Source organism: Pezoporus wallicus, unplaced genomic scaffold (assembly GCF_028554395.1).
Source record: "Pezoporus wallicus isolate ANWC-B61680 ecotype Strahan unplaced genomic scaffold, APGP_CSIRO_Pwel_v1 scaffold_7107, whole genome shotgun sequence".
Lineage (NCBI taxonomy): Eukaryota > Metazoa > Chordata > Aves > Psittaciformes > Psittacidae > Pezoporus > Pezoporus wallicus.
The window spans coordinates 5,638,537-5,654,531 of record NW_026642114.1 but is presented as its reverse complement, the minus strand read 5'-3'; the positions used below and the strand labels follow the sequence as shown (position 1 = coordinate 5,654,531).

The window sequence follows — 15,995 nt, the reverse complement described above, 5'->3', positions numbered from 1 at the left end:
GTCCGTGGAAAGCAGACAGTTTGCTTTGCACATTTCTGTCATGAGGGTGTTTGTTTCGTAGAGGAACGGAGGATTTAACAGTTATGGGACAAACCTAGAATTTATTTCAGCTGCTGTTCGGGAAATGTCTACTGACATCACTAGGAGTTAGTCTGAATAAGAATGGTGACAATACCTTAATATTTGTCCTGATGGTTTTAGTAGTGTTTCTCATATCTCTGCACCATATTCAGACATATTTTCATTGTATGGCAGATCCTGAAATGTGGTGAGACTTCTAGATTCATCTTCTAAGCTGATGAATATATTTCACTTCTCCCTATGCATAACATAGGATAGCATCCAAATATGAAGTCATCTACTTCCTAGGCCATCTGCACCATATGCCTTATTTTAGTCTCTTCATGTGTGCACAGGACATAATCCGAAATCTAATTCTGAAAGTTCAAGTATTTCTTGCTCTGGTAAAATGTAAACATGTCCTCTCCATTTCAGGTTATCTTAAATCCTGTTTCAGGCTTTTCCATGTTTTTTTTCTTTTTTTCCAGATTATAAAATATAGCTGAAAAGAGCTGTTTGCTGAAATCTCAATGCTCACATTTGTAGCTGATGTTTTCTAAACCTTACATGCTTCTTCTTGGTCTTTGGTCCATGTCAGCTAAATTCTTTGGATTGCTATTTTGGGTATAAATCATCCTTAGATTTACAAAAGAAGATATATTGAGAAGGGGATTATGCAGGATAAAGATAAAAAAATCTTTACAAACACTCTGTAACAGGCAGAGAGTATGGCCGGAGACAGGATTTAAGTGTTGAATTCTTAATCTTGTACGAGGCACAAAGCATCTGACCATCAGCTAGAGGAAAATACGGTCAGCTTCTTAGCTACAGGAAAGGAGTTGGGAAGTCAGTGAGCCTTTGAGGCTAAAGCTGTTGTGAGGATTGGGACTTTGGGGGAATTGCCCCATTTCAGCCTGTGGTGGGAGATGAGGCTCACACTCAGCAGTGCAGGTAGCATCCAATTTATGCCTGGGAGGGGGCAGTGTTCAGCCGTGGCAGGGGCTTTTCCCGTTTTTCTCTGTGCTTACAGCTCTGGCCTGAGACGGGCACTGGCCCAGCCACAGGAAGTTTGCAAGAAACTTGTTTTTCTTCACATTTCCAATATAAGATAATGCTGCTGAGAGCAGCTGCACAAACCAGTGAGTCACATCAAGAGATGCCCCTGTCTTTCCCATCAAGCAGAGCAATCTTTAGCTGAGTTGGGTGATCATTCCTCCTTCAGTGGGTGAGTTGTGTCCTTATGGGTGAGGTGAAGCACTGCAGATGCTCTCGAGACCAAGATCTTGAAAGTTGTAGAAAGAAATAAGAGCTGTAAGACCCCATGTGATCATCTTGGGTTTTTTTCCCCTGCTTTTCCTCTGGTCTTACTGCTCATTTTCTGTGTTAAAATTGCATGTGAAGGCTTGAAGAGCTGGATTGAGTGGATGCATCTAGATTGGCTGACTAAAGACAAGATTTCCTGTCCATGCTAGAAGTGAGTCTGTAAATGTAGTCCCAGACAAGCCCAGACTCTGGCTTCTACAGTGCACTGCCACCACCTATCCTAAGCCTACCCTGGGGTTTTGTGAAGTTATCTTCTTGCACTGAGCTCATCCAGTCTGCAGATAATCTGCTTGCAAGAGAGCCATATGTATGGGACATGGGCAGATTATGGAAGTGATGACCTGACCATTCATACAGCTGTCAAAAGCAGCATGGACAGAGTCATTGCATGATGTATTTTGAGAGACTGAGATGAGAGGAATCCAGTGCTAACACAGCAGCTTTGCAAAGACACTGCTAGATCGTAAGAGTATTGAAAAGTTCTCAAGTATTCGGGCTTCCAAATAAAGAGGGGATTTAAAGCCTGTTAATTGTGAGCAGAAATTATCTTTATCTGAAGGATTATGTTAAAGCAAAGCAGGAAAGAGGTGTCTGTGGTGGTGTTGCTTGGAACTGGCAGTGGAAGCTTCAGTCCTGTTTTTGGCTTCCACAGTATTGTGTGGACTACTTGTGAGAAAGGAACAGCCTTTCTGTTTCTCTGCCCTATCCATCACAGAGCACTCTATGACCTCCTGTGGCTCAAAAAGCACTATTTAAAATCCATAAATTGGCAGGTGCTGTTTATAATATGATGGTATCTAAAAGGCTGAACACCACAATTTGTTTTCATAGACAATGTTGGATAGCTTCACTCATGGTGCCTAGCATAGAGGTCAACAAATGTGAAATGAGGATATACTGCAGAATCCATTGCACTAGATTTGCCTTGTGCTGCCTGTTTGCAAATCCATTCAGACAGATAATAAATCAACTAGATGGTCTACTAGAATGTCTGAGGCAAATCTCTTTAATTATTGCCTGTGGGTCATTAACCTCAGCAAGAGTGACTGCCCAAGCATGGGTAAATTGTGAGCAGCCACAATGTGGAGGGTGGCAGCTGAGAAAGAGTTTCTGTTCTGCTTGTGTAGGAGAAAGAACAGTACCCTCATAGTGATGTGTTGAGGGTGAGCCTAGGGAAAGCATCACCACCTTTGCTTCAAATTAGTAAATGAATTGCATTCAACACTTGCTCATCACTCTAGTAGAAGCACATAACATAGCAGCATGTAGCTCCTGTAAGGAAGTAGAGGGGTAGTTTGGGTACTATGAGCAAGTAAATAACAGTGCTGATAGGCTGTAGCACACCATATGGGCTAAAAATCACTGCTAGGCTGCATGGTGCATTGCACTTCAGGAATTTCCTGTGTCTAGATCAGAGCAAGCTGTTAAATAGCCACAGATGCTGTACTCCTTTTCCTGACTTGCTGGTGAGTTGCCACACTGGGTCGGGAAGGCATGACTACAGCTAGCAGGTAACAGATAGATCCTGCTGCTCTGGCCTTTCATTGCACTGGGATTTCCTGCAAGCCAAAAGCATCTGAGCTGAAGACCAGCTTGGGGCATGCAGTGAAGCTCTTGTAACACACCTCCCTTTCAGGCAGAGCACCAAACTCTTAAAGAAAGAGAGATCCTTCTCTTGGCAGTAGGACATGATTTTTTTCCTGCATTTGGTGCTGTTGTGAGGGTATGTGAAAGTCTGCTCCCATATACCTTTTCACTTGCACAAAAGCAACAGGAAATGGGTTCTGAAATAACAAAGAATTAATGCTAATAGTGAAGTGTATTTTGCATGTCATTAGAGCTCACTGATATAATCAAACTGGTTTTATTCCATGGATGTTGGCTTTGCTCTATAATAGGATGAATACATCTCCTGTTAATAAAGTACGCAAAAAGTACTGCTGTGGTTAAGCATGCACTTCTTGCCAGAGCCCAAGGCAATGAATGTAGATTGGTAATTGCAGCTTTTGGAGAGGTAAAGTTTTGAAGACTACATAGTATGCAAGCTACAGTTAAATAGCATAACTTGGTGGGGCTGGAGAGAGAGTTCAATTCTAATCAAAATCAGGCCACACGTTACTAGGATCTACCAGATTCTGCTCCCATTTACACTCTTGGAAACCACAGAGTTAACATCAAGATTTACTCTGGGGATATGGTCCTTTTGGTTTGTCCTTTTTTTTCAAATAAATGTGGATAATGTGACTTAAGATGAATATATGTAAGAACCAGTGATAGACTGTGATCTCTTCTTTTTGGACAGAGGAAGACGTAATTCTGTAGTAGAAAAAGACAGCTAGCATCTGCACTGGCCAGCCAGATGAGCCAAAAATCTCTGCTTAAAACAGCTTTTAGGGGTGAATAGTTAGAAGTCAAGTCCTGTGAGGATAGCAACCCACATATATTCATGAGAAAGACACAACTCTCATTCCTGATTCTGGCCAAAAGGAAGGCCTCTTCAGGCACACTGAAAGAGACCAGTGTTGCTATACCTAGGTGTTTAATGGGAGCCTTTTTTGCCATTGTAAACTTCACATGAACCATTAAGGTAACAAGAACCTACAATAAGGGAAATGTGCTGTGTCTTGGGTCTCTGCAGGGGGTGAGAAAGAAAACAGCATGTGCTTCTGTGCAACAGAAAAATCTTTATTGGAATGATATCCAAGGGATCCAGACTTCTGTGTCTGTCCTCCCCCAGACCTACAGTGCACACTGACAGGACACAACAAGGAACAGCTCTGGCTCAGCAAGCCGAGGCAGGCAGCTCTGAGTCCTTCACCCAATTACACCCAATCTGCCTTCCTGTCCCAACAGCGTGTGTTAGGTCATCACAGACCTACTCGTAGGAAGTGATAGGAAATGGAGACATCACTGTGAGCAATGTCTGCAGATGTGGGCAGAGGCCCAAACTCAGAGGAACTGAGTTAGTGCTTGGTGCCTCAGGGGACCTGGTGAGAAGGGGAAGAGTGTATAGTGGCAGCAGACTGAATGGCACACACAGGACAGTAAGGAAAGTTGGTGAGCATCTTCCAAGTAGAAGATCACAGTGGGATAAACCTGCAAAGAAGGAACAGTTGAGAGTGGTAGTGGGTTACCAGCTCTTGTCACAGTCCCTGTTAGAGTTGGCTGTTGTATAGTTGTGGAGGATGGCATTCAACTTAGCAGCACGATGACAGAACAGAACAAACTCTTAACACATTAATGCCCAGTAAGGCATTTGGGGAAGGGCTCATGTTCATCCTCCAGTCCTGGCATGCCTTCAGATGCAGTATTTCCAAAAGCAGGCTGGGAAGGGATACAAGAGAAGGATGTTAGTATCCAAGGAAGTTTTCCAGCTTCCTATTCTAGCCCCATGTCTTGAGAGAGTTGGGGTGTGAAGCTAGCATTGTGGTTTCTGGGCACATCTCAATAACCATCTTTGACTTCATATAAAACTTCCAGAAGTTGTTTCTTTTAGCTGCTTATAGTGTAAATAAGGGGTGTAAAAGTTGCTTCCGTGTCCAGGCACTCAGCTGGTAACTGGCCTCCAAACAACACTGATGTCTGTGGGAGCTTCTAGGCAAACTAGGCTGGGGAAGGATGCACATTTTGGTGTTGGAAAAAAAAAGCTGTATCACCAGCATGCCTTGTTCTTTGAATCTTTTGTGGGTCTCCTATTGTTAAGTATGAGAAGAGATTTCTATCCAGGTTTTGAAAGCAGGATCTTGGGACAAAGCTTCTACTGAATCAGCAGTGCTCATGCTGAGACATGAGATTCTCTCCTAGACTGGAAGGACTTTAGATGAAGGCAAAGATTCTTTGTCAGAATCTGATTTAAACCTGGCAGGGCAAAGTAGTTTTATCTGCATTTGAACTTTCCAGACTGGTGGGGGTATGAATTAGAATAGCCAAACTAAAGACAGCCTCCAGGATTGCCTATAAACTGCAGATGGTCTCAGGATCACCTGAGCCCTTAAACAAGCCTCGCACAAAAAGATTTTCCCTTGGTTGACCGGGAGGTTGTCAGCTTGCTTGTGCACAGAGCATGTGGGTAAGGGCAGAACTAGCTCTTTTGGGTTTAGGCCAGAGCTGTCATCAGTGACTTCTGGTTTGCAGCTGCCACAGCTTAGGGGAGGAATCCACTGAAAGCCAGCATGAGCAGTATTGTCCATGTGCTTGTCAGGGGTGGCCTTGCAGGAGCACTGCTGTTATGTGTTCCTGAGTCACTGAATACAGACTGGGCAAAGCTTGGGGACCAACTGGGGGACCTACCAAATCTTAGTTCCCTGCATTCTTGGTTGATTTCCACATCCTTTTTAGCTGCTTTTCAACAGCAAGAACAAGTGCTCCTTTTTTCTCTGGAGGGATGCAGTGACCTTGGCAGACAAGAATGCATGCCAAATTCATCATTATGCCTTCAGCACTAGCTTTGTGCCCAGAGCAAAGCAATTTGTGCACTTAGGGGACGTGTTCATACATAACTCGCCCCCTCCACTACAAGCACTCCTTGCTCATATAACCCCATGTTTCTCTGTGAAAAGCAGGATGCAACACTGACTGCCTTCAGTAAGGTCCTGGGAGTGCAGACCTGGTGTATCTGCCCTGACAGCAGACAGGGTTGGGTACAGAGTTCTTTACTTCTCTCAAGGGCTGCTAAACCAGCCAGCCATTAACAAGAGAGGGCCAGGACTGCTAGAAAAACTGCCAACCTGTTTTTCAGCATATTTGGGTCATGTTTACTGTCACTGTCTTTGTTGCAGAAAGGAATCCCTGGAGATGAGAGCTGGATGGGATGGTTGCAGGGCTCTAACCCAAAACCTACCGCGTTTTTTGGGCTGGGATGCTGAAAGACTTTCCAAGGCATAGGCCACTTCTGACCCTTCCTCAGTTGAGAGCTGATCCTTCAACTTCTCCAGCTGTTTAAACATAAACACAGCAGTAAACAAATGCTCCATCATGAGGAGCTGCACAGCACGCTGGCAAGCACAGGGCAGCTCAGAGGCAGGAGGTACAGGCAACCTGGTTGTCGGCATCACTGGAGAAGGCAGGGCCTTCCCTGGAGCAGGACCATTGCAGGAAGATCTACCTTTGGAGCTTTCAAACCTCCTCATGTCCTCCTCCATTAAGCTGCCTGTTTGGTGGCAGCAGTGTAGGCACTGTCTGCTCTTCCCCACACGCCAGGGTGCAAACCCTTGTAGTGAGAAGGCTGCATAGGAGGATATTGCACCGCTAATTGTCAAGTCACCGCTGCGGAAGGAGGTCTCCAGGCATTCACCCACTGCAGCAGAGAACATTGCTTCTCCATTGCTCTATGTTGTCCCTTCTCTCCCTTCCCCCAGTTCTGGCTAACTTCCCTTGGTTAGAATGTACAAAGTCTACGGTATTTCTTCTCCATCTGTAGCTACTCTTTTCTAGTAGACCAGGAACATCTGTGGCCCATATCTAGACTTCTCTGGATGTGTTACTCCCAGGAAGCCAGAGCTTGATGTCCCTCAGCACTGGAGCGACGGACTAGGGTAGGATCTAGCAGCCTTCCATCTGGAATGCCACACCATGATTTTTCAGTCTGAATTGGAAAGTGCCAAGAGGAACCCAGCAGGACCTCCAGGATCCACACGGACATGTGGACTTGACCTGAGAAAGTGGAAAAAGGGCTTCCACTGCTTGTGGGTTTTGGGGCACGGGGGGAGCCATGTCAAGGTTCCAGCATGCCTTTCCCTGCTCCTGAGACTGGATGTAGGATGGGCCTTAATCTTGCTGTCTGTGTGTGTGTCCACTCTGCTCAGCACAGCAGGGCCCTGACCCTGGGTAGGGCCTCTCTGACTAGTAAAGAGTTCAGGCAAAAATAATTCTGGATAGGCATGCAGTGGCTATCCCTAACTTCAACCTGTTACCTAATGCAGCCAGCTGATGCAATGCCTACGAAGGCAGCATGACCTCCTTTTCTTCCATGGAGATTTCTTTGGCATTCATTTTTTTCCTGGCTTGGCCTTCTCTGCCATTCCACTGGTGGCAGAGGGAAGAGCTGCCTCAGCTTGTACTGTGCTAGTCTATAGCCTTGCTCTCTTTTTATCTATTCCAGCCTGTGCAGCTATTTAGCCCAGGTTCTGCTTTTCTGTTTGTGTGATATATGCTTATATTATAGCTCCAGAATGAAAAGGAGAAAGATACAAAGATAAAAGAATAGGGCATAAAGACAGTATGCACAATGCTTAAGCTATTCATACAACAATATGCATATATGTGTCTCTATATTTGCTACTCTCACCTTTTCAAGCTCTTCAAATTTCTTTGCCAGCTCCCAGTCTGCAAGAAGGAGAGTAACATCAGTATCTGAATTGCTTCCCAAAGCTCAAACAAAAACTATGTTCTTCATTTAACCACTTCAGGGGTTGACAAGAAAAGACCTAGTTATCACCTCATTCCTGTTAGTTATCTCCAAATCTGTGGTAGCAGAATCAGTGACAGAAAAGCAGGCTTTCTCTGATGAGTTCTATGAACTTCACTCTAATTGTCCATTGATGAAAGAGGACACTTTCTTGTTCCAGGCTCTAGGAGAATTGGCCCAACAACGTCACATACTGTATGATACCAACTCAGATGAACCTCTTTGATGCTTTTTCATTTTTTTTCCTGATAACAGCAAGTCTCTAATGCTGGCTTTCCTGTCACTGGCCTTTTATATGAACTCCCATTTCTTCCTTTAAGACTTGTGTACCCTCACATCACCCACGCAGGCAGAAGTCAGAAGACACAGATTTTGCCTAGCATAACTTACTGCTTTATAAGTCAGCAAACATCAGGGTTGGCAGAGTTGAGCAACAGCAGTGAGTGCATAGATTCTACACTTCTAAATGTTAGGAAGCCTGGGAACCAGCTTCATAGATTAGATTTAGAGATCTCAAGTCTGAGCAGAACTGTACTAGAATGTCAAAAAAAAATGAATTAACTGCCCTGAGATAACACATCCAGGACAAGGAAAGAGTTACATGCCTATGAACGGTATCTAAAACCTCCAGCTGTATTGGGAAGGGCCTGGACTAACAGTAGGAAAAACTGCAGGAAAGGATGAAAGATTTCAATCTCACTCCTCTTGAGGACTAAGATACCCTATTCCAGACTCAAACTGATGTCAAAAGCAGTTATTAACAAAAAAAAAAAAAGAAGAAATAAATAGATGAAACAATGAAAAGCACCATGACAAAATAAGCTAAATCAAAGCTGAGTGACTGGACTACAGCAGCTCTCCTAGGAGGGGAGCACAAAGTGATCAGGTGGTTTTAAGTGCCAATTTTGGAAAAAATGCACTAAACTAAGCAGAAGGGCCAGGAAAGAGCTGAAGAATGTCTCTGCTGTGCCTGACAAGAAAGCCAAAACCCAGCCCTGGTGCTGCCTCCTTTGCCTGCTCCTAACGTGGCAGCAGGCGTTGATCTGCATCTCCAAGAGGATTTAGGATACAGTTTCCTCTGATTTCAGATAAGACTTCAGCACAAAGACACATTGCCAGACTTAGGTTTTTTAAAAAAAAACATTTGAAACTGAGCAGCCAAGAAGGAGCTGACTGCCTTTCCAGTTTCTCCTTCGAGAAGGAAACAATTCAGTTGAAAAATTCAGAATATTTTATGACTGATATTAATCCAGCAGAAAAAGCAGCAGTTCCTAACCAAATCCATTGCATCAGAGCTCAGTTTAACAGATAGTCTGGGTATGGGCTGGGATTTGGGAGGTGGGGGCTCTGTTCCTGATGCTGCCAGCAATGACCTCAAGCAGATTCCTTTTAAGAATGTCTTTATGTATCCATAAGGTAAAGACACCCAGGCCTGCAGATCTACAAGTCAAAAGTGGCACTTAAGAGATAATTATTTTGTTATTATTGTTACTATTATTATACACATTTTTACCTCTTTCAGAATTTCAAGTGTGTGTTTTGGCTTAACTTTCTGCAAACCGTAAGCTTGGCCAATGACTGCTATGAATAGAAAATGAACAGTGGTTGAAATTTGGAACAGATTATCTCAAGCAGGGGGAAGGAAGTTAATTTATGCATGCAGCTTTGAGAAACTGCCTGCTGTAAATCCTCTGTCTGTGCTCTGCTCAGAGATTCATTAGATTCAATTGTCTGGCATAAAATGCAGCCTTTCCTCTAGGAGCAATAAGTGCAATAATCCATAAACCAATCATAAAAATGTTATTTCTTGAATGCATCTCCTTTGCAAGAAGAATGCCTTGCTTAGAACAAGGATTTGATTTGTGTTTATTTATTTGTCCCAGGATTGTTTAACCACTGCTTCACTGCATTAACAAAGAGCTGGGGAAGAGCACGGAGTGATTTTGAGAAATGGATTTTCATAACAGAATTTTTGCTGGGCCCCATTCTTGGCTGTTTTCACAAGGAAGATGGGCTTCCTGCTCCAAGACCACCACATACAGCCCAAACCCTCCCCTAGCTCTGGTGGCTGTGGGAATAGCTGACCCCTGAAATCCTTATGGCAGTTGTGATTGCTGTGCATAGTGTCAGAGAAAGCCCGAACTTTTCTTCAGTGTGTCTGAGTTTAGCCACATGCGGTTGGCTTTAAATATGGTGTCTGCTCACAGAGCACAGACAGGAAAATCCTCCATGATCCATCTTTGGCCTCTGTGCTGTTTGGGAAAAGCCTGTTGTCTCAACCTCCTCCAGCAGTAGCAGGACCTTAGGCTCAGATAGGAGCTCCCACTACCCCTCTTCCAACCTACACCTGACCCCAAGTGATCAATCTCACCCATATGATCTCTGCAATCCTGACTCTGCCCCACTCCCCCATATGCTCACAAGGTGCTGCTGGTTTTAGCATGCCAGCAAGCCACTGAGCTGAATCTCAAAAGCACATGAGGCTGTATGGAGTGTGGTTGCAGAGGTGACTCCCAAGGCTGGCCCATGCCCCCAGTACACAATGTCTCAGGGATAGCAGGGGCACAGGGACTCAGCAGCAGCTCTTCTTTCTATTACTTCTGTGCACACACACACGCATGCTTGCCAGCTCAGTGTTAAGTGTCTGAAGATCCAGGGTGCATGTTTTGGGGCAGCTTTATGTTGCATTGCAAAAGCATGTCCAGGAGCTCCATGATGGGGAACATCTCACATTAATCACATGTAGACGCCATACTGGGTGCTTCTGCTTTCTGAGCAGTTGGCGTTTCTGAGAAACCTGAGAAGCAGGTTCCCTGCATTCATGCAAAAATGGATTCAAGAGGATGAGATCTCCGATCCTGTTCACTTACCAATATTTTCTGGTCTCCGCCATGCGAGTTTCTTATTAAGAAGCAGAGTCAGCAGTGTTTCCTCGTGATTTGTGTCTTCTCTCTCCGGAAGCACTCGGTTATCTGCAGCACATAAAACACACCTTTCTCAGTCTGTAATGATAAAATGGATCAATCCCAGCCCCCAACATTAAACCAAAAAATGAAGTAGGGTAATAAGTGGAAGGAAAACATCTCCTGTCAGCACCTGTCCACCTGTCTATTAGGGTGGAAAGACCTCTGGGGAAGAAGAAGATGTGTGAGCATAGAATAAAATGTCCAGACAGTGAGGGCTGCACAGTGAAAGGGTGTGGAATGGGGGAACCTTCCCTGTTAGCTCCGGGCTTCTGGCCAGTCTCACTGCAGCCTCATCAGCATGGCTGGCTGCAGAGAGCTGGAGCCATCACCTTGGTTTAGACAGTCTAGACCTCTTGTGTAGTGGATGTGTCTGCAAAGCCAGGCAGGAACCCATGAGATCTTCTCAGAACTACAGGTGTTACCCCGCTCACACTATTCACCTTCCCAGGGGCAAAAGAGGTGCGAACTTAACCCTTATGAGGGCTGACATGTGGGTACCACAACTGAAAAGCCCTGCAGCTCTGCAGTCTGTTCTTGCACTCACTCAGCCTTGGGGCTACTCTATCTGATTGCCAGTGGTATCATAGGATTCCTCTTGAACAAAGTCAAAGTGTGGAGGAGCTTAAAGCAAGCCTCTTTATTTCTGAGGAAGCATCTTACAGTAGCTGTAGACCATAGAATCATAGAATCATAGAATCATAGAATCATAGAATAGTTAGGGTTGGAAAAGACCTTAAGATCATCAAGTTCCAGCCCCCCTGCCATGGGCAGGAACACCTCACACTAAATCATATCACCCAAGGCTTTGTCCAACCCGGCCTTGAACACTGCCAGGGATGGAGCATTCACAGCTTCTCTGGGCAACCCATTGCAGTGCCTCACCACCCTAACAGTAAAGAACTTTTTCCTGAATCTTTCTGTTTTCCAGGGAAAGCCTCTCCAAACTGCTGTCCTAAAGCAATTTGGACTTCTTTATGCGGCCTCTTCAGGGAGCTTTCTCAGTGGTTTTGCTTTAGTGGTTGTGGCTATGCCCTCAAATGAATGGTGGGGAAGATCAAGGGTTTAACAGAAACCAGCAGACACACAGGATGGGACTAATCAGAGCCCTAAAGGCTCTCAGATCCTCCCAGCTCTGATGAACAGATTTCCAGAATAATCTGAAACTTGAATTTTGCATTCATTTTTGAGAATGACAGAATGGAAGCCAGACTTTACAGGGAGAATGGTCATTCCCCAGAGCCTTTGGTCTGAACACCCGTGCCTCACACCCAGATCCTACAAAGCCCTTGAAGATGCCTAGATTTCCACAACTGGAAAATACAGAAAGGCTTATTTTCTCTTTTTCCAGGATCTTTAGGATCTGCACCCTCCATTCAAGGAGGTGACAAAGGAAAAAATGGTCTTGTATAGCCATCAGCTCTTTATAGGTGTGATGAGATTAATGCAATTATTTCTGATACACGAGACAAAACATTGTGCCAGATGAGTCTTAAGGATGCTCAAGAGTGTATGGGAATCAGCTCCATTTGCTAAAATAACATAAATCTGCTGAAGCAGAGGAGCCCTGGCCAAAGTGATGCTCCAAGTATGTGGCCAGACTCAATCCTGCCTCACGCTGCGGCTGAACCCTCTGGTCCTGATTGTGATCTCTGGAAAAAACCCCAAGGGAGTCGGTAGAGCTACATGCTGTGTAAAACTCATGTGGAGTGCTATAAACCTCATTCCTAAATCTGAAAGACAGTTATTATTCTAAAATAGCTACTTCTAGTCATTTGGGGGATTTGCTACAGAAAAAAAAAAAAACACCCTATAAACACTCCAGTAAAAACCAAAGAGAAGCAGTATGTAGGTAAAGTGGCTTCAGTAATGTTTTGGTTGACATTACAAAAATAAACAGGTGATATAAGAGGAAAAATAATTTGAAAAGCAATGTTATTTTCAAGCCTATATTTAGCATCTCTTTTTCTTATTTCCACTGCCAAGTCTCTTTAAGAAAGAAGATAAATGATTGACATTTCCCTGCAGAACAAGTTCAAGCAAAGATTAATTTAAATTATGGGAGAACATATAAAAAGAAGTTTTGTGAATAAAAAAAGTTCAGCAGCACCCTACTACTGACATTTATGAGCTGTCAAATCTCATATGGTACATTCCGGAATTGCTACTCTGTGATATTTTAATGTTTTTCTTTCTTTGGAAATTTTCGTCTGGGAGAGAAAGAGCTACCCTTACCAGATTTCACCAGATCTGATATTTTTACTGATTAGCGGACTATATCATACTATCAGCTGCAGACCAGAAGGACAGCTTTAGCTCATGTTAATATGAACAAGTCTCTGAGTAGCACCCATGTTAATTTTTAGTATTGCTCAAGGTTAATTTTATTTTCTTTCACACATAAATGAGTGTTGCATTGGCCGTGACAAGCAGCAAAGCAAAGCAAAAATATTACCACCTACCTGTGTCATCTAGTTTGTATTCCAGCTTACCTTGTAGTAAAAAAGGCTCTCCACGTGTAGATGGGATATACACAGTCATGGTCAAGATGGCTAGCACCCCAAGGAACAGCTGGACAGACCACATCTTCTCCACGTTCCCACTACCTAAAAGCATTCTTCCTTCAGGCACGGTGGAGGACTTCAATGCAACTCAGTGCCAGATGAGCTCACTTTTAAGAGGCAGTGGATGTGCCGTGATTGCAAATGGCCTTTGGAGGAGGGGAGAAAAATATCTCTGGAGACATAATTCAACCTGTCAATATGATTCACTCCTTTGGGAGTGGACAGAACAACCCAGTTACAGATGTCAGATGGAACCTGTTCAATATATCTCATATCAGACTGATCTAATGAATTCTGATGCTCCCACAGGCATGCACTGTGCACACACATTGATACACATTCCATATGTACATACATTAAAAATATTTTTTGGTGGCTGCTCCTTTAATAGAGTTCAGACACGAAGACTCCCACATTAGCAAGGAAGATTTGTCTAACGTACAGTTGCCGTATGTCCCCAATTTGGATGGAATCAGGTTAATGGGTTTTTGTAATTTATCATCTCACTTCCTAGTGCCTATATTAATTAATGTGAGATATAATGAGTGCTGAAGTTGTGGGAAACAGAAAGGGAGAGCTCTTTTCATTTAACTGATTGGAGGATGTTAAGTGTGTCTCACTCACCGTGACTTATGGCTTTGTCAACGGGAAAGGCATCACACCCTATTTTGGGATTGTGTCTGAGTGGGGGTGTGCAGATTTGGCAGCAGATATGGAATACATCAAGGATGGGCAACTGTCTTCAGGGTTTTTTTGAGAAAAAAGAAGTGGAAGGTCAGATGCTGGTTCTGACTGCACAGTCATATAGTTTAGAGCAAAGCATTGAGTATTGAGGTATATTGCACATATTCCATGTCTTCTCCGAAACCCTATTTGTTGTCTATCCATCCCTATTCATCAGGGACCTGCTACTAGTTTCTATTACAACCTTACCAAGAAAAATGTCATAATAGTAACAGTGCTAAGCTTTGTTCTTCACTTCTGCTTCTTCTGCAGAACTGAATCATCTGTACTTGCTTTGGTCTAACCCCAGGCAGCAACTAAGCACTAAACAGCCACTCACTCCCCCCCATGGTGGGATGGGGGAGAGAATCAGTCCAATCTCTGATTTGTACATACACTCCTAGTGACTCACTTTGTGTGCCTTTTTGACTCCACATTATGCCAGATTACCCAACATAGCTTCCTCTGATGGTACCTGCACTTCATTTCAACTAAAAGACAGTATGATTTCCATATTTGGGCTTTTGGCTTCTAGTCCCTAGCTCTCCCTGCAACGTGCTGTGCTATAGAATGACTAGCTTTTTAATATCCCTTTACATATTTACTTTTTACTAAAAAATAGTGTGAGAGAGGCTCAGATTTTTGCAAGAAGCGCATATGAAATTGAATGTGATGCTTCTATTAAGCAATACTTTTCTACTGAGAAAATATTCCAAAATTTTCCCTGCAGTTATAATATGTACAAATAAACCAAACTTGTCTTTTCCCTCAGTCTTGTGAACCAGCTGAAGCACACCCCTTCTTCACAAAGTCTGAACTGAAGGACAGCTTTGTCCTAGTGGGACCACTTTTCCAGCTGCCTCTGCCTCCCTAAGATGCCTGTTTCAAACCGTTCACAGGTGAGCAGCCCCCATGAAGCAGAGGCCATAAGTGGATGAACACCACCTTGCACAGGAGTCCAAGGCGGACAATACTAGCTCTGACTCAAAACCGTATCCTTAAAGGAAGGTCAGGTCTGTTTTACTTGGTATTAAATGGTTTTCCAGGTCCCTACCAGTCTGTCTTGAGATCTGCTGTAAAACTGACTTTGCCTGGATGTAGAAGGTGGGTTCCCCATCTCATCTAAGTTTATGCAGAACCCACAGGCTCTGACTGTTTTTTTCATACCCTTGGCTATAAGGCGTCATGGGCTATTGTCAGGCTCTTTCAGGAGGATGAGCTATTCTCTGAGATATTCTCCTTCACCGCTGAAAAACTTCAGTTCTGGGTCACTGCAACTGTTAAGCCCCCAAAGCAAAGTGTGCCAGTGCTTTCAATGAGGGCCCTGGTGAAGATGAGGAACTGCCAGTCTACATTTACATACTAGAAGAGAGATTACTGGATGCTGTGAGGGGTGGATGCTCTGATCAGGCGGATGAGTGGGTGGATAGATGCCTGAGTACTGCTGCCAGACATTAGTGGACCTTTTGCATTTGTTGCAATTATAAGGGTTGATTTGCAGTGTTTGGCTTCTATAAGACTCCCATCTAGAAAATTCCTTTGCTTTTAGCCCATTTGTGTGAGTGCTGGAAACACTATTACATTTTATTGTTCTTATGTATTTTATTCCCAATAGAAAAACAACGTTGTCTCCATATTCCCCTTCTTACTTAATTCAGCCATGTCTTCTACATCACCCACTGAGCATTTTTGTCTAGAGCTCAAAGATAGTGCGTATATCTCTACCCCCCATGGCACCAGTCTGTTTAAGCTTCTTCTTGCAGAAGTTTCTCTTTTCATAGAGCCATGCAGACTTCAGGTAATCAAGCACAATCAAACTGGAAAACTGAAAAAGTTAGACAAACCCAATAAGTCCAGAAGGCAAGACTGAAGAAGGCTTAGCCCAAACAGATGCCACTAAACTCAGCTGCATCAGCTGAGTGTTAGAGATGAGTACATGTATCAGGACCCTGAAGG

General features: G+C 43.8%; 1 protein-coding gene across 1 annotated transcript; it reads right to left on the bottom strand.

Annotated features, from left to right (window-relative positions):
- Positions 1-4,059: 4,059 nt before the first annotated feature.
- On the bottom strand, positions 4,060-14,087 carry UTS2B (urotensin 2B). The gene is made up of 5 exons (XM_057427081.1): positions 13,245-14,087; positions 10,660-10,761; positions 7,670-7,707; positions 6,224-6,317; positions 4,060-4,707 (listed from the first exon to the last, which is right to left on the bottom strand). The coding sequence occupies exons 1-5, from the start codon at positions 13,366-13,368 to the stop codon at positions 4,682-4,684; spliced, it is 384 nt and encodes a 127-aa protein (XP_057283064.1). The 5' UTR covers positions 13,369-14,087; the 3' UTR covers positions 4,060-4,681.
- Positions 14,088-15,995: the final 1,908 nt, after the last annotated feature.